The sequence below is a fragment of the Natrix helvetica genome (genome assembly GCF_964273705.1).
Source record: "Natrix helvetica genome assembly, chromosome: 5".
NCBI classification, from domain to species: Eukaryota; Metazoa; Chordata; class Lepidosauria; order Squamata; family Natricidae; genus Natrix; species Natrix helvetica.
The window spans coordinates 64,849,359-64,873,545 of NC_138551.1; the positions used below are offsets into that span (position 1 = coordinate 64,849,359).

General features: G+C 45.4%; 1 protein-coding gene across 1 annotated transcript; it reads left to right on the plus strand.

The window, feature by feature from the left end:
• Positions 1 to 17,805: 17,805 nt before the first annotated feature.
• Positions 17,806 to 20,406, plus strand: HMX3 (H6 family homeobox 3). Its single transcript, XM_081956003.1, has 2 exons — positions 17,806 to 18,218; positions 19,408 to 20,406. The coding sequence occupies exons 1-2, from the start codon at positions 17,879 to 17,881 to the stop codon at positions 20,055 to 20,057; spliced, it is 990 nt and encodes a 329-aa protein (XP_081812129.1). The 5' UTR covers positions 17,806 to 17,878; the 3' UTR covers positions 20,058 to 20,406.
• The last annotated feature ends 3,781 nt before the right edge of the window (positions 20,407 to 24,187 follow it).

The window sequence follows — 24,187 nt, forward strand, 5'->3', positions numbered from 1 at the left end:
TAATGGATATGAAGCTGAGATCTGGACCAAGCAGGCTCAATCAGTTGATAATGAAGTTTCTTTAAATACAACAAGCACTGTAATTGTGCAATCCTTAAATTAGCTTTAATTATGATAAATCATAAAGCAGTTTTCCTTTTCTTGCCCCCCTCAGCTCCCAAAGTTCCAAAGTTCCCCACGTTATAAATACTGGGGGTTGTAATAAATACATCTGGATAGCATCTCATTAAGCCCTATCTAATAGATTTTTTTTTAATGAAAATGCAATTTATTTTTTAAAATTAATTTTTGTTACCTTTTTAATTTTTTCCCATGTAGCAGTTGTGACAAGAAACTGCTTTTCCTATTAAAAAATGAACAATTTCACAGAAATGTATACAGTAGTATGCATTTCATAGTGCCATAATGGAATGGTCCTTGATTGCAACTGCTGCATTTTAGAATATAATGGATTTTAGTGGAACAAATGATGTGCAGCGGCAGGCATCTGGATTTGAAGGAACAAAAATTATTCACCGAGAAGCTTAAAAGTATTATTGGCTTCTGAATTCGCATCAAAGAACTAAATTCTTCCAAGTGGAATTCAGATGCCCTGTTGTCAAGATACCACAATAGTTACCAAGATAAGAAAGAAGATGCTTTCTGGGATAATTTTGAAAAATTCAAGCAAATTACAATACAGGCAGTCTTTGACTTGCAACAGTTCATTTAGCGACTGCTCAAAGTTACAAAATACTGAAAAAAGACTTATGACCACTTTTCACACTTACAACCATTGTAGCATCCCCATGGTCATGTGATCAAAATTCAAATGCTTGGCAGTTGACTCATATTTTTGACAGTTGCAGCGTTCCAGGGACATGTGATCCCATTTTGCGACCTTCTGACAACCAAAGTCAATGGGGAATTCACTTAACAACAGTTTGACTAATTTAACAACTACAGTGATGCACTTAACAACTGGGGCAAGAACTGGGGCAAAATCACTTATGTTTCAGTTAGCAGCAGACATGTTGGGCTCAATTGTGGACGTAAATCAACAACTACCTATAATAAGAATGATTGCTAAGATAGAAAGAGATTGTTGCATTGGTCATACTCACTCCCCAGATTTCTAGATTAACTAATTATTAGATTAGTAATTAAATTTTCAAATTCTCCAAAGCTTGTTATCAAGCTCAATGATAAATAAAGGAAAACTGGGGGAAAGACAAATTGATGTTCAAACTATGGAGTCCATCTTTGCTTGCAATGTTATGATGAGAGTGGTTAACTTTCAAGTATGGTTGTTGGGAGTTATTATATTTCTAGACTAGACCTTTGACTTCTGGTGGAGATTTAAGAGCAAAAAGTTAGTGCTCCCGCTTTCTTTTGAGATTTTAAAATTCCAAATGTTACTAGAATCTTTCTTCCAACCCTCAGAAGGAAGTTATTGGTTCCTTGGAAGAGGAAGTAAATAAGCAAACAGATATTGTGCTTATGCTAACAAAGTTGGAGATAATTTCAAATTATGCACTAGATAAAATGACAACAAAATCAATTGAGGCCAAATTGTTTAGCTTTCCATAGTAGAACCATGATGGCGAACCTATGACACTTGTGCCGTCAGCTCCAGCATGCATGCCACACCAGCCAGCTGCTTTTTTACCCTCCCCAGGCTTCAGGAAAGCCTCCGGAGGCTGGGGTAGGTGAAAAATGGCCCCAATAGTGGGGAGATTGAATGGGCACGGTCACGCACACGATAACTTGTGCATGCAATTTTAGCACGCTGTAAGAAAAAAGTTCGCCATCACTGTAGTAGAAGATACAGTACTTTGCAGTATGAGAATTAAAAAAACCTACACTGTGTGTGTGTATGTATGTATGTATGTATGTATGTGTATGTATGTATGTATGTATGTATGTATGCATGCATGTATGTATGCATGTATTGTGTCACAACCCCTGGTATGCCCAAATATGGGAGGGAACACTCTGCTTCCCTTTTCTGTCCTTTGGCTCACTCCAGGAGACCATCCAGGCAGAAAACCATATTTTTAATGTTGCCTTTGTTACATTTGTGTTGTGTTTGTGCTGATAAAAAAATAAAGGGAGACTAGTATAGATCTATTTCAAGCTATTTAGCTCTCATCAGCTAGCCATACCCTTACTGGGATTTGAACCTGGGCTGTATTACATATTAGGCAGATGTATTAACCACTAAGCCAGAAAAGGGAAGCAGAATGTTCCCTCCCATATTTGGGCATACCAGGGGTTGTAACGCAATACATACCTATTTCCCTGGCTTAGCTGATAAAGGAGGAGAGCCTGTGGTTAATACATCTGCCTAATATGTAATGTAGCCCAGGTTCAAATAGAACCTGGAATAGAGTGGCTTAAGGAGAAGCATGGGGAGTTAGTCTTTGCCATGAACAATTGTTTGTTTTGACTTACACTTCCCCCAGCTTTGGCTCATGCCTTTTGCTTTTTGCCTTGCCTTGCTTTGAAGACTGCATTTCACCTTTTGCTTTGCCTAGCTTTGAGGACTGTTTTCTGACTTTGGTTTTGGGCCTTGTCCTTGTCTTGTGGACTGGTTTTGGCCCTTTGCTTTGCATTGCCTGTAGAACTGTACCTTGTCTTTGCCCTACGGACTGACATTTGTCTTGTGCCTGGACCATACCCTGCCTTGAGGACCCACTTAGCTGGGTGGACTAGATTTGGAACCCTGGATCTTACCCTGTGACCAAACTCCCTTGATACCCACCACTTTCTCTTCCAACTCCTGCTTCACTCTTTCTCCAGCTTTTCACCTCTTTTGGGAAGGTTAAACGGGTAGCAGCCTGGATGAGATGGAGCATGCTCCTTCTATCCAGTCTGGTGTGGCAGGGAATCCTGAAAATAAACTGGCCCTGTGCACATGGACAAGACAAAGACAGATGTTTTCTTGATGCTCTGGTAACTGAGTGAGATATAATTCTTTTGTATGAATGGTTTCAGTTAAAGAAATATTTCAGTATCATGCAAATAAATATTTTCCCTTTAGACTCATAAATTTACATTTTAGTAATAGACCATTATAATCAACAGCAGTCTCAAATCAACCCATTGTCAACCCATTGTAGGATGAAGACCTCTTCAATGGCCTTCTCTCATGTTGACCCATTGCAGACAAGTTTCAGCTAACACCTTTGAACTGAGTTACATCGTCTGCCAGTGTTTTTTTGGGCATTTTCTTTGTGTCTGAAGATCAGTTGGTATCCCCTGGAGGACTGTACTTGTCCAACACAGATCTGTTGATGATATAATATTTTTATTTCTGCAAGACTATTTACTTCTTTATGTCAGATACTCCTGTTGACAGTTCTTATGTTTATTTTCCTGTCAGGTTTTATTATGTTAGGCATTTGCCATCCCATGCCCTTTTCATGTCTTTCAATTTTTCACTTATTTTGCATTATTGCAGGTATGCAATAATATGTCAACACAGGTAATAGACTCTGATTAAACAGGTTCTTTTTTAACAGGTTGGCATGAAATTTCGGAATATAGCAAAAAATAATCCAAATGGTCTCTTTAGTTTACTTTAACATTTCTTGTGTGATATCATCTTCCATGACCAAGGTAGATGTGGCGGCTGACATTCTCCACTTCATAATTTTCAATTGTTATCGGTAGAGGTTGAAAGCAGTTGTTAAATATTACTTGTGTTTCTACAGGTACATTTTCGATCCCGAAACTTGCTGCTGTCATTTAATTCTGTTGCTTAACTTTGAAGGTTTTCAGCATTGTTGGAGAAAAGGAAAATGTCATCAGCAAGGCATAGCTGGTTAAGCTATTCACTGTTGACCTTTATTCCTATTCCTATTCCTATTATTTAAATTAGTAAAAGCTATTGGCTATAAATGGAAAAATACCACACAGAACTATGGTATTCAGAATCTTCAGACTTCATCATGATAAGTAAGGGTTTTTTTTCGTTTCATTCTAAGGTAGATATATTACTTTTCTTTTCTATTCCCCTTTAGTGATATAGCTATCTAATGCACACTTTTCAGCAACACTGGGCACCTTGGCAATATTTATTGCTGCATTTGGTGTAAGTAGTCCTGATTCTGCTAGGTTCTATTACTCATTGTGTTCTAAAACAAAGTTATCTCCATTGAAAAATATATAAGCGATATTATTCGTTTAATCCATTCATAGCTTTACACACCCCAAGTCTTTCAGGGACTGTCATAAATCTTTAAGATGGTTTTGGGAGGCAGGAATTTGCTTCATGGCTATGATTCAATGGCTGATGTGTCTGTGAGTTTAAGAGACTCTTTTTTTTAAGAAACTTGACCTAGTTTAGTTCAGGAGACAGAAGCCCCAAGCAATTCTCAGGCCAAAAGTAAAGAAGAAGACAATGCATAGCCCCAGGGTGGCATGAAACCCTACACGGGAGGGTTTTGTTATGGCTCTCAATGGCTTTTCTGCTTTTTATTGTTGAAAATGGTTTTCTGCTAGTTTGAGAAATGATTTAAATAGACAAAACATGAAATGCATATTCCAAAATAGACTTAACTCATTCTCTCACTCACTCCCCGCCCACCCCTCTATCAATACTGACAACCCATCAAACTTCCATTTCCCAAAATGTGAAATTGGCAAATGCTGACACTATCATTTGTATAATTTTGTTCCATGTATTGGCCAACTATTACTATAGGCATCAGAGGTTTCATCAGGGCTCAATAATAAATGTCCCTATTGAAACACAAACTCATCATCAGGAGTAAGCCATGAAGAATTGAGGATGTGTCTCAGATAGGACCACTTCCCCTTCTTTGTTTGTGAAAATATTTTCCTTTATGATTCTTCATAATGTATGTCAATATACTCAATTAATTAAAGCAATAGCACTTAGACTTATATACTACCCCATAGTGCTTTACAAATCTCTCTGAGTGGTTTACAAATGTCAACATATTGTCCCCAACAATCTGGATCCTTATTTACCAGCCTCAGAAGAATGAAAGTCAACCTTGAGCGAGTCAGAATCGAACTTCTAGCTGTGGGCAGAGCTCTAATCACTGTGTTACTATACCGCAAATTGTGAAGTCAAGATTTTTTTTTTAATGTTCTGTGAAAGATTTGATTGATTGAACCAATCAATATATTAGTCTTTAGTCATTGAATACCACCATATTACTACGCAAATAGTATTATTAATGGAAAGTTGATCAAAATGAGATCCTGCATATCATATGATTGATGGATTTAATCAAATTGGATGGTTGGACAGTCAGTCTGATGTTTAGTTTGGATTTGGCATTTTTGTCCACCCATTGAATCCTTCCCAAGCTAGAACTGTAACATTATTTAAAATGTTTGATACTGCTTTACAAAGTTGTTTTTACATGATCATAAAATATAATAATGTAATAAAAATCATAGAATCGTAGAATCGTAGAATCGTAGAATCGTAGAATCGTAGAATCGTAGAATCGTAGAATCGTAGAATCATAGAATCATAGAATCATAGAATCATAGAATCATAGAATCATAGAATCATAGAATCATAGAATCACAGAGCAAGAAGGGAAATTGGAAGTCCTTATAACATCTTGTAGACTAAGGAAGTGTGCTTTCTCTATCTCTGCTTCTGCCCTCTGGAAGATAATTCTGCCAGAGATATGTAGGTTGCCCATGTAAAGGGTTCTAGAAGTTGCTTCAGACTTTACTCTGTTTCCAGGTGTGGCTTAGTGTGTCTTGAAGCCCTTGTACATTTTTTTCTTGTGTTGTTTTGTCCAGATGGTCATATCTCTTTAAAATATATGTTCTTTTATATTGTTAAGCCACTCAGAACTTTTTGAAGTCAAATACATTTAAGACATTTAGAACAGTTCACACATGAAACAATCTTCCATTCAGTCTCCAAAGCTTTCTAAGTATGGAAAACTCCAGTTCTAAACTCAAAACGGGGTGGGTGGGTGGGTGGGTGCATGGAGGCATGTGGGGGAGGATTTTGGAGCTATATAGAAAAACTGTTCTAATACTGAACATTCCATTTGATGTTATTTAATTAATTAGTTAGTGAGTTCATTTTTTTTTGGCCATCCATCTTATCACTCTGTAAGTCTGGGCAGCTTAAAATATAGCTCAGGATGGGATTTTTGAGATCCTGGCACAAGAATGTTGCAAGCAATAAATCCTCATCTTTCAAAACATGCTGATAATGTTGAAATTGTGAGAATAAAGGAAAATGTTCCCCTTGCATGTATGTGCTAGTTGTTCCTGACTCTAGGGAACAGTGCTCATCTCTGTTTCAAAGCCAAAGAGCCAGCTCTGTCCGAAGACGTCTCTGTGGTCATGTGGCTGGCATGACTAAACGCCAAGGGTGTACAGAATGCTGTTACCCTCCCACCAAAGGTGTTTCCTATTTTTCTACTTATATTTTTACATGCTTTCGAACTGCTATGTTGGCAGAAGCTGGGACAAGTAATGGTAGCTCACTCCATTACGCGGTGCTAGGGATTCGAACCAACGAACCTTTCTGATCGACAAGCTCAGCATCTTAGCCACTGAGCCACTGTGTCCCACATTGTGAGACTAGATATACTGAAATTAAGATGCTGAAAGAAGCTAAGAGTGAGGCAAATGAGAAATAGTTTTCAGCTTTAACTGTTCAAGACAAAACGCTACCTAAAGAGCTAGTGGGTTGTCAAAAAGATTTGAACGACATCCAGGAACAAGTCAGCAAATAAAATTGTTTGCTTGGTTTTATTTACCTAGAACAGTGGTGGGCAACCCGCGGCTCGGGAGCCACATGCGGCTCTTTACACCCTTTAATGCGGCTCTTCTGTGTGCCGGGTGCCCGCTCCCCTCCCTCCTCTCAGGCTTCGAAGGGAAGCTTCTGCAAAAGCCCGGGCGAGTGACAACCAATTTTGGTCCTATGACTGCAGAATGCTGCAAAATACCATAATAAATAATAATAATAAATATTTATTTCTTAGCCGCACCCTCTCCCGAAGGACTCGGGGCGGCGTACAATGAAACATATGAAATAAATATGGACAAAACAAACATATAACAGAGACATATACCGAGACATACACAAGGAGGAGGTCGGCTGATAAATAAAACAATTAAAATACAGTCTTTAAAAACCCCTAGATAATTAAATATAATTAAAATACCCAGTAAAAGCCCGTCAGGAGCGATATGGTTAGATCAAAGTTGAGCCAGGCCAGCTGCTTGGAATAGGTGGGTCTTAAGCTTAATACGAAAGGAGCGGAGGTCAGAGGTATTCCTAATATCCGGAGGGAGGTCATTCCACAGGGCTGGGCCCGCCACAGAGAAGGCTCTACTCCTAGGCGCCGCCCCCCGACACTGTCTTGTGGACGGCACCTGGAGGAGGCCCTCTCTGTGCGAGCGGATTGGTCGCAGGGATGTATGGGGCAGAATACGATCCCGCAAGTAACTAGGTCCTGAGCCATGGAGCGCTTTAAAGATTATTATCAAAACCTTGAAACGCACCCGATAGACCACAGGAAGCCAGTGCAGCTCACACAGGAACGGTGTCACATGGGAGTACCTACTACTCCCCATAATTACCCGCGCGGCTGCGTTCTGGACCAACTGTAGCCTCCGGGTGCATTTCAAGGGAAGCCCCATGTAGAGAGCGTTACAGTAGTCCAAGCGAGACGTCACCAGCGCATGAGTGACTGTGCGTAAGGCATCCCGGTCCAGTAGGGGGCGCAATTGACGCACCAGGCGAACCTGGTGGAACGCCCCCCTTGCCACGGCTGTCACATGGTCATCCATGGACAGCCGGGCATCCAGGAGGACGCCCAAATTGCGCGCCCGCTCCACGGGGGCAAGTTGAATGCCCCCAATGGCCAATGATGGAATTAATTGGCTGAACCGGGGAGCTGGTACCCACAGCCACTCCATCTTGGAGGGGTTGAGCCTGAGTCGGTTGTCATCCATCCAGATCCGTACGGCTTCCACACACCGGGACATCACTTCGATGGCCTCGTTGGGTTGGTTCGGGGTGGAAAAGTACAGCTGAGTATCATCAGCGTACAGATGGTATCCCACCCCGAAACCACGGATGATCTCACCCAGCGGCTTCATATATGTGTTGAAGAGGAGTGGCGAGAGGACCGACCCCTGTGGCACCCCACAAGTAAGGGGGCGTAGGGTCGACCTCTCTTCTCCTGCCAACACACGCTGCGTCCGGTCAGAAAGGTAGGAGCCGAACCACCGCAAAACGGTGCCCCGGACCCCCAGCCCCTCCAGCCGGCGCAGCAGGATACCATGGTCGATGGTATCAAAAGCCGCCGAGAGGTCTAATAGGACCAGGATAGAGGAACAACCTCTGTCTCTGGCCCTCCAGAGATCATCCACCAACGCGACCAAGGCCGTCTCCGTGCTGTGACCGGGGCGGAAGCCGGACTGGCGCGGGTCTAGATAATCATTTTCCTCCAGATGTCGTGGAAACTGGTAGGCCACCACACTCTCTACAACCTTCGCCAAAAAGGGAAGGTTGGAGACAGGACGATAATTGGCCAGCTCCAAAGGGTCCAGGGAAGGCTTCTTGAGCAAGGGTCTCACCACCGCCTCTTTCAAGGCGGCCGGGAGAGACCCCTCGCTCAGCGAATCATTCACTAGGCCCAGGAGCCAGTCTCGTGTAACCTCCCAGGATGCCAGTACAAGCCAGGAGGGGCACGGGTCCAATAAACATGTGGTGGGTCGCAGTCATCCACGCAATCTGTCCAAATCCTTGATGGCAACCAAGTCAAACTCCTCCCAGATCGATACCTCAAGACTCGCCATGGACGTCTCCATTGGATCACTGACAGGAACCCAATCTCTCCGGATTTGAGCGATTTTATCCTGCAGATATTTACCAAATTCCTCTGCCCTGCCCTGTAGGGGGGCCTCCCGCGACCTCTGAAACAAGAGGGAGCGGGACACCCGAAACAGGGCGGCAGGGCGGTTCTCCGCGGATGCAATGAGAGTGGCACAATATTGGCGTTTGGCCACTCTCAATGCCACAAGGTACATCCTTAAATGGGCTCGTGCCTGTGTTCAATCAAATTCGGAGCGAGAGGATCTCCAACGACTCTCTAGACGTCTCTTGCGGCACTTCATCACCCTTAGCTCCTCGGTAAACCAAGGGGCTAGGGTGGATCGTTGCCGCCGGAGAGGCCGCAAAGGCGCCACCCGGTTCAAGGCCCCGGTAGTTGCATTATTCCACGCAACTACCAGGTCCTCTACCCGGGGGTGGGTCAAGGTTACAGGAGGTGGCCCAAGCTCCGTCTGGAACCTATCAGGTTCCATCAGGCGCCTGGGGCGGAACCATCTGGAACTTTCCGGTTCCGCCTCCCCGCAGTGGGAGGTAGCACCAGGGAAGTCAAGACGGAGGAGTGAGTGATCTGACCATGACAGGGGAGTGATGGTTAAGTCCCCTCCTCCCAGATCACTCAGCCACTGGCCAGAGACAAAAACAAGGTCCAGAGTGTGTCCTCCCTCGTGTGTCGGGCCCTGAATCATTTGATCCATAAATGCAGGCCAGTTGTTGAGTGTTTCAAATGTGATTGGAACACTCAAAAAGGTGACCACAGTGTGTGTGTGTGTGTGTGAGAGTGAGAAAGACAGACAGAGAGAGGAACAGAGAGAGGGAGTGAGGGTGGGAATCAGAGAGAGACTGACAGACAGACAGACAGACAGACAGACACACAGACACACACAGACAGAGAGAGACAGAGAGGGGGAGGGAGGGAGAGAAAGATAGACAGACAGAGAGACACACACAGAGTGAGTGATTAAGTGAATGAGTGAGAGACAGACACACCCACATACACAGAGTGACAGAGAGAGGAAGGGAGGGGAGAGAGACAGAGGGAGAGACAGAGACAGACACACACACACACAGAGTGAGTGAAAGACAGACAGACACACACACACACACACACACACACACACAGAGTGACAGAGATGGGGGAGGGAGGGAGAGAGAGACAAAGAGCCAGAGAGAGAGAGAGAAAGAAAAAGAAAAAAAGAAAGAAAGTGGGAGAGAGAGATGAAATTAAAAACAACAACATACAAACCTGACTTACTCAAACTATCCAAGGAAATGCAAGGCCAATGTTCACATTAGTGGTTGTGACTTTGTCAGTCAATGTCAGGATGTAATTTTCTCTACATTGTAAGGGAAATTTTACGGAATTTAATGTTATCGATAAATAATATCGTTCTAAAATTTTTGTTTTATTAGTTGTGTTATTTGTATCCTCCCAACCTATGTGGATACTTGCATGCAGAATATTCTCAATAAAAACTTATTGAAACTAAAAACAGTGTACCATCCTATGTATTTTCGGTTTTAAAAATGTGGCTCTCAAAGTAAATTTCAATCGTGGTTTTGGCGAGATTTGGCTCAGTTGAAAAAAAAGGTTGCCCACCACTGACCTAGAACATAAGCTCTTCCCCGCTGAAAGCTACAGACAAAAGCTGTCAATATCTATTTCAAGTAGTCTATGCTGAATCAAAAAGCTTCTACTATCCCACATCAAACTTCTAGGTTCCTTTAAGCATGCCTTATGCCCAAACAACAGGAGTTTGTATTCTGCAACATTTGGCTACAGTTTGGAGAATAGCATAGGGAAGTGATACAATCCAGAAATGGCTATTAACTAGGATTCAATCTGGCTCAGTAACCAGAACCACAGGTTAAAATATGCACTCATCTTTCTTATAAAATCTTCTGTATTATAACAAAAGGTTGCATCATCCAAAGGCAAACAAAAGGTATATTGCACTTCTTGCTTTAGAGATATTAGCACAGGGGTCCCAAGTCATTTCAAACCAGGCAACTTTGAGGTTTTGAGAATTTACCCCGATTTTCACTCTTTTACGCTCAATATAGCCAATCAGATAAGCAAAATGCCTGTAACAACCCACAATATTATCTTTTTTAAAGTATTTTGGGAGATGATATTTTGGGACAAGAGGTACTGTTCAAATTGCAAGTTATGTTGGTGCTTTGATTGCTAACCTTCCATTCATTTTCTTTAATATAAAAATATTTTTTAATATTTAAAAAATGAATTGAAAAAGTTTGAAGGCAGGAAATTGGGTAGGCACCATGAAATATATCAGTGGGCACATTGCTACTCCTTAATGCAGTATTGGGGACCCAGCATTTTCTTTAAGGTGATTTCATGGAAAAAGGGGTTTGCCTCTTTTTATATACCCCAGAACAGGGGTCTCCAACCTTGGCAACTTTAAGACTTGTGGGGGACAGTTGAGGAATTCTGGGAGTTAAAGTCCACAAGTCTTAAAGTTGACAAGGCTGGAGACCCCTGCCCCAGAAAGTCCTCTCTGATGGATGGAGAGGCTTTTTCTGAACAGTTTGGGATGCAGTATTACAAAGGCAATATTGGTAGAAAGCCTTTATTTCTGTGGATTTTCCTAAATGTGCTAATCTTGAGATTCAAAGCTACTAATTTGTGAGAGAATTCTCTCCACCTGCAATTCTCCTTGACCCATCTCATTGTTCAGAAGAGTCCTCCTAGCTTTACAGGGAGGATCCTAGAGAAGACAGATGATAGCATGGAGGACTGTGGAATGGGAAATTTAGTTTCCATTATTGTATTTCAGCTAAGGTTTTTTATGGACCAAATTCATATTTTTTTAAAAAAATTAAAGACTCTTTCAGTGGTGGGATTCAATTTTTTTTTACTGCTGATTCGGTGGGCATGGCTTGGTGGGTGTGGCATGGCTTGGTGGGTGTGCTTGGTGGTTGTGGCAGGGGAAGGATACTGTAAATCTCCATTTCCTCCCAATCAGCTGGGACTTGGGAGGCAGAGAATAGATGGGGGTGGGTCCAGTCGTGGTATTCACCGGTTCTCCGAATGACTCAATATTTCTGCTACCAGTTCTCCAGAACTGGTCAGAACCTGCTGAATATCACCACTCGACTCCTTCCATTCAAATTCATTTAATTTTGGTAGTTATATGGACACATATAGAATTATGTACCTACATAGTTTTCTTTAACAGTGGTCCAATTGAACCATTTTGACATTTGCTTTAATGGGGAGTGGTACAGAAATGGTTTACATAAAGTTACTTCTTGGCGTAGAGGGGGGTTTCCTCCTAATCTTATTTACAACTTTGGGTTTTCATAAAGATCTCTCATCCAAATATTAACCAGGTCTAATTCTGCCTACCTTTTATAAATGGGCCATGATTTACCAGATTCTGCCACCGGCTCTAGACCTCATTTTTATTTATATGTGAATTAAATCGATTTGACTAAAGATACGAATAACCATTTGATTGTGCGGACCCAAATTTATTTATTTATTATTTGTTACATTTTTATGTCACCCATCTCCTTTCCAAGGTGGCTCTGGGCAGCTTCAGAGAAACAGATTCTTCTTAGAGATTTACATTCTAGGAGAGGTAGACACGGTGGTAGTTGTAATCTAGGACAAGGAAGACCAATCCAAAATAATTTTTCAAAGGAGGAAAATAGAAAAGGAGAAAAAGGGATGGAGGAAAGGTGCATGCTGCACTTTATTTACTTAATTAATTTCATATTTACATTGGAAATTTCCTGACAATGAGAACAATTAACCTGTGGAAGGGCTTGGTTTCAGAAGTTGTGGGTGCTTCATCACTGGAGGCTTTTAAAAAGAGACTGGACAATGATTTGTCTGGAATGATATAGGTTCTCCTACTTGAGCATGGGGTTGGGTTAGAAGACCCTCAAGGTTCCTTCCAACCCTGTTACTTTGAATCACGGTGTGAAAATTCTCTATGAATTTTTAATACTTCTTTTTCTCCTACATTTTACTCTCTTCAACCAAAGAAGATACTACGGTAGTCCTGGGTCTAAGATAAAATGAATTGTTCATTTTATCTTCCCCCCTCTTTCAACATAGTCATGTCATTCAGGTCACATGGCAATCACTCAGAAAATGAAAAGACAGCAACATACTCCTAATGTTATTATGAAATAAGAAAGTTTCAGTCCCAATGCAGCAAACATTGTAATGTTCTGTTGATGAGTCCAGGACTAAAGCTCAAGTGTAGTCACTAGACCTTCACAACTCCTGGAAATACAAGCACCCATGAAGCACTATCAGCTTTATTCTTCTATAAACATTCCATTATAATTTTCCTCTCCTGGGCCTGAAGGAGGGGTCATGGTCTTCCTTCTAAGCAGACACAAGACTTTCAGATAGCTTGAGTCCCTTTGATTCAGTAATGTGTTGGGACACCAAGAACAATACTATATAAAATGAACTCAAGCTTCCCAAACAAATCAAGTGATCTTCTCTAGAAATATTGGACTTCCACTCCCTAGGTATGATGAAGTTTCAACATACCTGAAAAGAGCTAGAGAGAAGAAGGCCATCTGTGCTCGTTTATTTACCTATAAATCATATTGGCCATAAAAGAAATGAAAAAGGAATTGCACCTGACTAGATATGCCTAGGAATATAAGATAAAGCTGCAAATGAACATGCACTGCCTTAGAAATAAGACTTGTTGACCTTTCAAGAACTTGAGAGTGAGCCTGTGATCAGAGGATTGCATTGTTTTGTTTTTCTGCAGCAGAATCCATTAAAAACACTCAGCAGCCTTACTGTGGCAAAGTTAAAACTAAAGCACACCTTGCTTCATTCAAAATTAAGAAACATCTCACATTTCAAAATCCAGTGGTTATGGCTTAAATTGTGAAGAAAAAGTTGCCATTCTTAAGGTACATTTTAAAAAAAGTCACTAGATTGACCCATGGGGTGAAAAAAATCTCAAAGCTAAAAAATGTTGTGAAATATTGGTTGGTCGTAAGAAAATATTACCTAGTTACGGATTTTAGTACAGTGTGCTCTCATTTTGGTTAGACCAAACTGAGTAGCTTCCTGTTCCCCAATATATTTTGACTTCACATATGTCCCATATGCAGATATACTGTATATTGCCTTTAAGGTGCCATAGGTCTCTTCTTTGTGGATCTTGATGGCTGTTTATTCCTGTCCGGCTGTTTGGCGGAGTCTATTTTGTAACTTGCAGCAGGAACTATTTTAATCAAAGGAAAGATCAACAGAGGGCGCTGTGTGCTTTAGTTTTAACAGAGGGAGTGGACACAGGTACTGGGAAGATAGCCTTAAAGAATAAATTCTTCATCCCACTTAAGGTAGGAGCTGCACAAAGTGCTGGGAATGTGGTTCAAAACCAATAACCTACCAAACATGATGAATAAATGTGTGATCCTATGCAGGGTTTCAAAACAAGCCCCACATATTTTAAGGGAGCTTAATCTCAGGAAAGGGACATAAGGCTGCAAGCTATCAATGCAATCTTTGACATAGTTAACGTTCATTAAGGTTTAGCCCCCTCCCTACATCCCTGAGAAGTTTATGAGCCATTGCAAACTAACAGAAAAATTGTAACCCAAACACTGGCAGTTGTTGAATCATATCATGCCAAGACATCTTCAAGGTGGCTTCAATTGCTAGCAACCTCCAACATGAAGAGGAGGAAAAGGATCAAATTGTGTCATCCCAAGGTTACAATTGTGATCTAGCTTGAAAAGAGGAAAAGATCATCTTACCTATTTGGAAAGATCTCTGTTAAAGGAAGAGAGTGTGCCTTAATTTGGTTTACATTTCCCAAACTATAGAAAGCAGCCATTTCCTCAAGGAGAGCTCACATAAGGATCTCTTCTGATAAACATTTTGATTTCTGACACTGTGCCACTTTTCAAACTTACCCATACAGATATAGAATCAAAACAGTAAATCCCTCCTCCTCCTCCTCCCCCTTCCCCTCCATAATCTTTCTTATTGGGGAGAGATAAAAGTTGGATCTATGGATGTGTCTCATTTTTAGTCGCAAGACATATAAGAATGGGAAACCACAATTTTGGGAAGAAATTGAAAGACCTGTTGATTTCATCCGCTCTTCTTTTTCTTGGCTTTGAAACCTTACTTTCGACCCCCTTCTTCTGAGGACAGTTGGGGGTGGGACACATAGACATTTAACACATTTTTTTTTCAAAATGAGAATATGGTTCTCTTTTTTTTTTACTGTTTTTATTGTTGTTGCTATTGTTGATGATAATCATGATGTTACCGTATCATCACCATTATTTGGACCTCAGAAAAAATTCACATAAGGGCAAGTACACGAATAGGTAACCAAGGTTTATTTTTGAAATGGTGAAGGACAGATCCTGGGAACATACGGAAAATAAAATACCAGAAGCAAGAAAGGGAAGTGGAAAATGGAGTGCAATTCAGATGCAAAGTGTCAGCTTCCCATCAACACCTTGATTTGACTTAATTCTTGGGGGGGAAACGTGCCAGGCCTTTGAAGAAATTAGATGTGTGCTGGTATTTTTAAAGGAATATGACTTTATTTTAAGCAGAAGGGAATAAAGGATATCCCCCCCCCCCCCCCCGGATATATTTTGCTTCACTTTTCTGCATAACCAACCCTTTACATTTCTTCCAAACAAATTTTGGGAGAAGGAAGAAGCCCAATATTTGAAAAATTCACATCCAAGCTAAATCAGGCAAAAATGAGACGGTGAGGTCTTGCTAGTGCAACAATCTGATTTTGTGTTGCAGTTTTGATGTTGATGATACCACGTTTTAAAACGAGACTTTTTAAGAGGTCCCTAAACAAGGAAAGTAAAGAATGAGGGCTTTTGAAAGATCTGAATTTAGGAACCAAACAAGGTCCTTCCCCTCCAAATGGTGAGACTAAGATAGAAAAATAATTCCAGCAACAAACGAGATCCGAGTTTTAAACGAGCGGAAGTTCTTCGACCAGATTCCGAAGTGCTGATCCCACGGAAGGGGGAATCAGACTGACGAGACTGACGTTAAAGTCCTTATACATTAGGATCGCCCGCAAAGGCGGCTTAGGGCCGACGTCAGAGATTCTGTTTTCTCTATCTCTTCAGTCCCCAGCTGCTGGCTCCGTTTGGACCGGCGACAGATAGTGTCCGGATGCCTAAATCTCTCTAGATCTTCTAGGTCTGACTCTGGGGGGAAAACTCGAGCTTTATAGATCACAGATCAAGTCGACTCTGATCTCTCTGTCCCTGGGACAGATCACAACCCGTTGGGCTCTCACTCTCTCTTCCCCACGCCCCTGCCCCAGTCGCGCCAAGTAAACCAGGCCGAGGAAGAGGCGACGGGACTAGTAATGGGTGCCGGGTTCGAATTCGGGACTTCCGCACTGGTTGGGCAAAACTCCAGGCGACTTTCGTCACCGAGTTGCAGGTGTTTTTTTTTCCCCCGGGTGCCTTTCAAGGGCTGCGTCTGGTCCTAGATTCTTCCGAGAAAAGGAAACGGGGCTCTCTATAGAAGAAGCCCAGGGCGGAGCAGCTCCCTTGCCTCCTCGCTTCTGGGAGGGGACAGGTTGGCTAAACCTCTTCTACCCTCTTCTTTCTATCTATCTATCTATCTATCTATCTATCTATCTATCTATCTATCTATCTATCTATCTATCTATCTATCTATCTATCTATCTTTCTTTCTTTCTTTCTTTCTTTCTTTCTTTCTTTCTTTCTTTTTTCTTTCTTTCTCTCTCTCTCTCTCTCTCTCTCTCTCTCTCTCTCTCTCTCTCTCTCTCTCTCTCTCTCTCTCCCTCCCTCCCTCCCTCCCTCTCTCTCTCGGGTGCGGAGCTGGAGAGTTTGACTGGACCGAAAAAGCGCGGCGGGGAAGGGGGGCGAAGGGGGGGTTCCCGAGATAAAGAGAGGGAGGGAGGGAGAGACTGCGGGAGGGGTTGGGGGAGGGTGATGCCGTCCCCCTCCTTCTTCTTGGAGCGCCGCTTCGCTGGAGCCAATATCCTTTTGTGCTAATAGCCCGGTCCTCGTTTGCTGCCTTAATTGGACTATCTAAAGCCAATAAGAGGCCAGCTCTCCTAGCCTGAAGGCAAAGGACCAAAACGAAGGGGGGCGTGGATCTCCCGGGAGGGGGGGTTGGGTTTGGGGGGGGTTAACGCCTGTGCGCGAGGCGAGAGAGTGCACGGGCAAACGGGGGTGGGGGGCTTCTGCCTCTCGCCTCCTCTCCCGCTGGCTGACTAGCTCATTCTTCTCTACCCTGCCTAGAGGGACCGGGAGAGTCCGGGGGCCACAGCCGCCGCCCTGCCCTGCCCTGCCCTGCCCTGCCCGATGCCGCTTGCCATTCGGAGAGCCCAACCTCCGCGCACTCCCAACAGTTAACTTGGGGTGACATTTGGATTTCTGCATTAGCATTTGGCGCCGGATTGACGCAGGAGAAACCACCGCAGCGGCGGTTGTGGCGGCGGCGACAGCGGCAGCGGCGGCGGCCCTTGTTGGTTTGCCGAGTAGAGTATCGGGCTGGGCGTCTTCCTTCCTTCCTTTTATCCACCCAACTCCTTCCTTCCTTCCTTCCTTCCTTCCTTCCTTCCTTCCTTCCTTCCTTCCTTCCTTCCTTCCTTCCTTTTATCCACCCAACTCCTTCCTTCCTTCCTTTTATCCACCCAACTCCTTCCTTCCTCCCTCCCTCCCTCCCTTCCTTCCTTCCTTCCTTCCTTCCTTTTACCCACCCAACTCCTTCCTTCCCTCTTTCCTCCCTCCCTCCCACCCAACTCCTTCCTTCCCTCCCTCCTTCCTTCCTCCCACCCAACTCCTTCCTTCTTTCTTTCCTTACTTCCTTACTTCCTTACTTCCTTCCTTCCCCCCTTCCTTCCTTCCCCCCTTCCTTCCTTCCTTCCTTCCTTCCTTCCTTTTTTCCTCTCTCCCTCCTCCCTCCCTCCCTCCCTCCTTTCCTCCCGATGCCAACGGCCAATTCGGAGCTACTCCCGAAAGCAGTGTGAACGCTGTCCCGAAAGGGGGGAGGGGGGCGCCAAGCAAGGAAGAAAAATGCCGGAGACCAGCCAGGACGCCCCTAGCAGCCAGGCGCAGCCGCCGGCAGCGCCTTCGGCCGCGCCGCCCAAGGAGTCGCCTTTCTCCATCAAGAACTTGCTTAATGGGGACCATCACCCCAAGGCGCCTTTCAAGCAGACGCGGGCGCTGTTCTCTCCGGCCGCCAAGGGGGCTCTGGAAGGGGCTGGCTTCGCTCTCTCGCAGATGGGGGACCTCGCCTTCCCACGCTTCGAGATCCCGGCTCAGAGGTTTGCCCTGCCTGCCCACTACCTGGAGCGATCCCCTGCCTGGTGGTATCCGTACAGCTTGACGGGAGGGCACCTGCCTAGGCCGGAAGGTACTGACGAACACCGTCCCGCGTCTTCCCACCCTCCCCCTAAGAGCCCGGGAAATGAAGGGCTGTTCCTGAGGGAGCCGAAGCTTTTGGGCTCACCTCCGTTGCTGGGCCAACTTTTGCTTTGAATCAACCAGGCTCTTCCGGAGGGGTTTTCTCCTCCAACCCCACCCCTTAAATCGGGTGTATCCTAACTTCCTTGGCCAGTGGGCTTTCTCGGGTCAGTTGGGAAGATAGCCCTGGGGAGGAAAAGGATCTTCCTACACTTCTGGCGTCTCTAGATGCTGGCCCACTAGAAGGACCAGAGAAAGGGGAGAGGCGGTGACCTCCAGCCCCAGACAGCTACGTGCTGGAGAGGAGCACCGTTTCAAACCCGCTTCTCCCCTGTTTCTATTACTGCTTCGTTGATCTGTGCGTCACCTTAGAAAGCCTGGTTTCAATGAGGCTTATTAAGGTTGTATAACCGAGAGCTGGGCTGATTCCTTTTCTCACGTCCAAGATACTCACTTGGAAGTAAGCCTAGTCAAAATAACCGGGGCTTAAAATCGGTGTGTCCAAAAGGAAAAAAAAGGTGGGGGAAAGATTTCTGAATAAATCCGTTCCCGAAATGCCACCGTGCTTTGGGGAAAAGGTAGCGGCGATTCGGACATTTAGGATCGTAGTCTTAAACTAGGCTTGCCCACCTACTGTTGCAATCCTCAGCTCGATTATGTGAAAGTAAGTTCCTCAAAAATCAGCCAGGACTTGTCCTCAAATCCCTGTAATTGGGCTAATGGACTGAGTGAGTTATGAGACTTTAGTATTCGGTGGTCTTAAGTTCCCCAAGCAAAGGTGCAATTTCCTTGAGGAGCGAAGGAGATTGGGGGGGGGGGGGAATCCTTGTATGGACTGGGCGGCAATCCAGAAATCTCAGCTACGACTTTCTATGTTTTTCCATGTGCCGCAAGAACTATAGAGGGGCGACTGGAGAAGTACCGTAGTAAATGAGGGGCTTTTCGCGTCGAGTTTCCAGCCGCGCTAGCCGGTGCACTCTCTCCCCCTAGTACCTTTGGCATCCGAGGGTCAGGAGGCTCCGGGACACGTGTTAGAGCCCGGAGCGAGAGCGTCTGCCGAGCCCTCCGGGGGATCTGGGCGCCTGGTTTGTGAGGCTGGGCTTCTGACTTGCCTTTTTGTGCGCTTTGCTTCCCTCCAGCCTCCGTGGAGAAATGCCTGCTCCGAGATTCTTCGCCGGCCTCGGGAGGCACCGACAGAGATTCCCCGGAGGAGCCGTTGCTGAAGGCCGAGAAGGCGCTGGATACCAAGAGCCCCGACGAGATCATCTTGGAAGAGAGCGACTCGGACGAGGCCAAGAAGGAGGAGAGCGGCGCCGAGGACTGGCCCAAGCGCGAGCCGGAGACGGGCAGCCCGGAGAAGAAGCCGCCTTGCCGCAAGAAGAAGACGCGCACTGTTTTCTCGCGCAGCCAGGTCTTCCAGCTGGAGTCCACCTTCGACCTGAAGCGTTACTTGAGCAGCTCCGAAAGGGCCGGGTTGGCCGCTTCGCTCCACCTGACCGAGACGCAGGTCAAGATCTGGTTCCAGAACCGGCGCAACAAGTGGAAGCGGCAGTTGGCAGCCGAGCTGGAGGCGGCCAACCTGAGCCACGCCGCCGCTCAGCGCATCGTCCGGGTGCCCATCCTCTACCACGAGAGCGCCGGGGCCGACGGAGGCGGGGGACCGGCCGGGGCCTCGGGGGGTGCGGGGGCGACCAGCGCGCCGGTCAGCCAGCCCTTGCTCACTTTTCCCCACCCCGTCTACTACTCGCACCCTGTGGTCACCTCGGTGCCGCTTCTGCGGCCCGTCTGAGAACTGCGCCGAACCGCTTGGGGCCAGGACCCTTTGGGCAGGCCCAGGGGGGAGCGTGCGAGCCAGAGAGGCCGGGGTGGGGAGAGACAGGCAGCAAAGGGAAGGAGGGATGGAGGGATCGTGGATGGGCAGAAAATGGGCCTGAGCAACCCGATGGGGGGAAAGAGTCGTCCTCCGTTGTGGCGGAGCCAGCCAGGCCTCCTTTCCAGGCGCACAGTTCGGCTCCCACCCCCCACTCCAAGAGCATCTGGAAGGCAGCAGCGACTCTTGCAATGATGCGCAGGCCGAACGGAGAGCCAGCTTCTCCCGCCGTTCTTGCCCTTTGAAAAGAGACACACATTAAGAAGAACCAGAATGTTTTGAAAAAGGAAAGCAAAAGAAGAAGGAGAAGAAGTACGAGCCCGAATCTGGGTCCCATAGAAAGAGGGGGTGACAAGGGAGCGGGGCTGTCCTTTGGGTGTTTAGAATCTGATTTCATGGTAGTTTTTTGTTCAAATGAAACGAGTATGCGAAAAGGGCAATAGGAAGCGCTGGGGAAAGGGAGGGGGAAGAGGGAAAAGATAGTAGTCCTTTTCTCCAGATGGTGCCAAATGTCCCTTGAAAGCAGTGGAAAAGTGGGATCCTGGTTCATGGGAATCCTTCCCCCTCCCCTTAGACTAGAGATCTATGGAGTTGGAAAGGAAAAGTTGTGCTAACACACTCCCAGCCTCCAAAATATGGGCAGCCTTCAGGATGGATGGAAACTCTACTAGTTCAGAAATTCACAATGGACACTTTGAACATTATTTATTCAGTTTATTTGATTTGATTCCGGATGGGTCTTGTCCGTCCTTCCCTCCTTCCTTCCTTTCTTCCTCCCTCCCTCCGAAACATTGCTTTATTTGCTGTCCTTTTCTTCTCCTTCTCGTTCAAAAAGCTCACCGGATAAACACCCCTGACCTGTGCAATATCGAACAATTCCAAAAGCACTATGGGATGGGTTGTGGGGTGGGGGAGGGTGGGGGGGGTAGCCTAGGAGAGCAAAGGTGCTGTTTATTTTGCTTTGTATGTTCTTTGTTGAGGGAGGGGGGAGTGCACAAAATAAAGAGGGGAGACGATGAAAAGGGAAAGGACAAAAGGCGGCCGCTGCAGGACTCCAAACTTCGAAAGGAATCGGGAATGTGGGACGCTTTAAGTGATGGACAATCAGTCTGTTATGACGAATTGTAATTTATTTGCTACTCTGTACAGTTTTCTTGTCGGTTTCAAGGGGTGCGTGGCTTTTAGCCTGAGTGGCGATCTCTAATTCTTTTCCCGTCTGTGGTTTTTCTCACCTGTTGTCTGACCCTGGCTTCTGTTATTCCTGCCCCCTCCCCCTCCTCGCCACTCTAGCAGGGATCGTTCCTATTTTTAAAATAACGATTAAAATTGTTATAAATTAATGTCTTGATTGAAAGGGGAGCAAATAAAGAAGACCTGTTCGTTAAGGACGATTCCATTGGTGTGTGTTAAGTCTATTAAGGGAAGGCAGGGAAACCGGAGAGAACAGGTGTTTTGAATGTGGTGGGACACATAAACCCGCCCCAGAGCTCCGAGGGCCTCGGTGAACCCGCCAGAGACAGAGGATCTATTGTTCTCTTAAAAAGGAAACAGCGGCAAGGTTTCCTTCCACCGCAGCAAGGGCTTTTCCTAAAGCACTCCCCACCCCCCTGTCTCCGTACACCTGACTACACTTTTGCTGGGATCTGTAAGCATTTTCTGGCCCGTTTATGGAGAGCCGCCTGGTTTTAGGATTTATCCTGCAGTAGTTATCCAGGTAAACTACTTGTGTTTCGGGTAATCTATTCAAAAGCCAAGATTACTCCCTCCCCCCTCTCGATGCCTGCCAGATAAAACTCTACCTAAACTTTTAAGGTCAAGGGTCTCTAAGCCTCCGAATCCATCCTACGCAAGACGTGGAATGGGGAAACTTCGATCAAAGCGATCATCAGAAGTTTCCGTTCCAGAAATGATTATTTAATAGATTTAATAGAGTCCTCCATTCTTGGAACAGAGTGGCGGGTGGGGGAGGAGAGATGCCGGAAGGCCTCCTGATTCCGCAGAGGAGAGGGCTGCTTTAAAAGAAGAAGGGGGACGGGGGTCGTTGCCTACTCTCTTGCGGGTTCTTGGCGAAAGCCCCTTTTCCTACCCCAACTGGTGGTGGTGGTGGTGGTTAGGTGAGCGATGACATCATTCGCGGAGAACAAGGGGTTAAAACCTTTCGCGCGTCACAGCTAAGAGACAGAGAAAGAGGGCGCGGGAGGGGGGGGCAAGAGGAAGAATTGATTTGGAGCCATTCTTCGTCTTGTGGAAAGGAAGGGGGTGGCACGCCCGGTGGAAGAGGGACAGCTTTTCTTCCGCGCCCCCTCCCACCCAGCTCAACACTCGAACTCAGAACCTGACGAACCTCCAGAAAATTCCGCCGGCGGCCTAGGATTGGCCGAGATCCTCGCAGTTCTTTGGCTTAGGGGTCGCTTGTCCCTTTTGCAGGGGGGTTCCTAAAAAATACCATGTGCGCTTCAGTTGAGTTTTGGGGAAGATCCGCTCGGAGGCAGCGTCCCAAAATCACAAGTGCACTTGAAATAGGAGCTGTTTTACAGCCGCATGTGTCTGAACACTTGTTTTAAGAGCGCAAAGCAAACTCTTCCTTCTGATTGAGGTAGAGTACCGCCCCCCCCCCCCCAAACCGCTCTCGTATAAACCTTTAAAATTTACTTCTCGCTTTTTAAGGAACCCGGAACGTCCTGTGATTTTTTTTTTGGGGGGGGGTTATGTTCGCTCAAAGAAAACCTTAATGGCTTAGGTAGGCCCAACGTTGGCGATCCCTGCCTGGCAGGCTTCTTGTGAACTCAACTGGTTCAGGACGTGTGCGATTTAGTACAATTCCCTTTCGGGGCCCTGCTTCGAGAGATAATATCGTTTTCCGTTTATACAAAACTGGCATGAATCATTTTGTGTGTACATGTATGTATACAGTTGAGGCAAGGTTTCATTAAAAAGAAAGGAAACGAAGAAAAAAAAAGAGATAGAACCATTTATTTTCCTCTCGTTTGGGATTGAAACCTCTTGGCCTGCGTGATAAATGGAAAATAAACAGAAATTCGGAGTCAAAATACGATCTTCCTTGTGTCACCTACAAACATCAGGATGCCTTTGGGCTGTTTGCAATACTAACTTTAGGCCAAGCCATCAGCAATCCATTAAAATAGCCTGTTGCAATAGCACATTGCCCCCTTCTATTGGCTAGCACCGGGACGCAATGTTGTTAGACGCGGGGAAAAATAACTTCTCTATTTGTGGTTAGTGCCTTCAAAAACGGTTCCTGGCTCACTTTGCCTTTACTCGATCGGGAAAGGACCAGTTGGAGGCGAGTATAGCTTGTTGTGCAACTTGTACCCCCATCTTCATTATCTCGCTTTTATATGTTCCACCTGCTGCCGCTGCTGCTGCCGGCTACAAACTTTTCCCCCCAAGCATCGGAGTGGATTAAAATCATAACACGGGGACTATCAAGAACTCCCGGCGTTTAGATTATAGGGGGGGGAGGCAAAGTGAGATGGCTTTTTGGTCACTTGCGCAAGCACCTGCCTTCTCCTGGTCCTCCTCCTCCCCTCTCACCTTCATTTCCTTAAACCTGCTGGATTCGAATCTTAGTCCTGCTTTGGTAGGAAAACGTTTGTTCCGGTTTGGTTAAACTACGTGGACTTCTTGCAAGGGTAACTGTCGAGGCGGCCTTGCTCCACCTTCCTCTATCTAGCTCTTCTCCACCCCCTTCCCCACGCAAGCATTTTACAATAAGTGTCACAGAGTGAACTTAATATATTGCCCTAAGAGGCTGTGAGATAACCCTCGGTCAGCCTTGCAACATTTACATGTTGCTTTGGTCCAAAGTGCCCCAAATTTGGTGCTTCTCCCCATCCCCTTGCCTGTTCTAAAAATGGATCTCCAATGTAGAGATTTTGGATTCTCCAAAATTTGCTGAGATGCCCCTCTGTGGTTCTTGACTCAAATAACATCTGCGTCCTTTCAACATCACTTTGTGGAGTATTTATTATCATATGGACCATATTGAGTCCAAACGGTCTAGATGAGGTCTCTAGGGATCTTAAGTA

What these genes read in the sequence shown, in the direction of transcription:
- HMX3 (XM_081956003.1), top strand. Translation starts at nt 17,879, where the DNA reads ATGCCGGAGACCAGCCAGGACGCCCCTAGCAGCCAGGCGCAGCCGCCG. An exon ending in GCACCTGCCTAGGCCGGAAG is followed by an intron (nt 18,219 to 19,407) that starts GTACTGACGAAC and finishes GCTTCCCTCCAG; the next exon opens with CCTCCGTGGAGAAATGCCTG.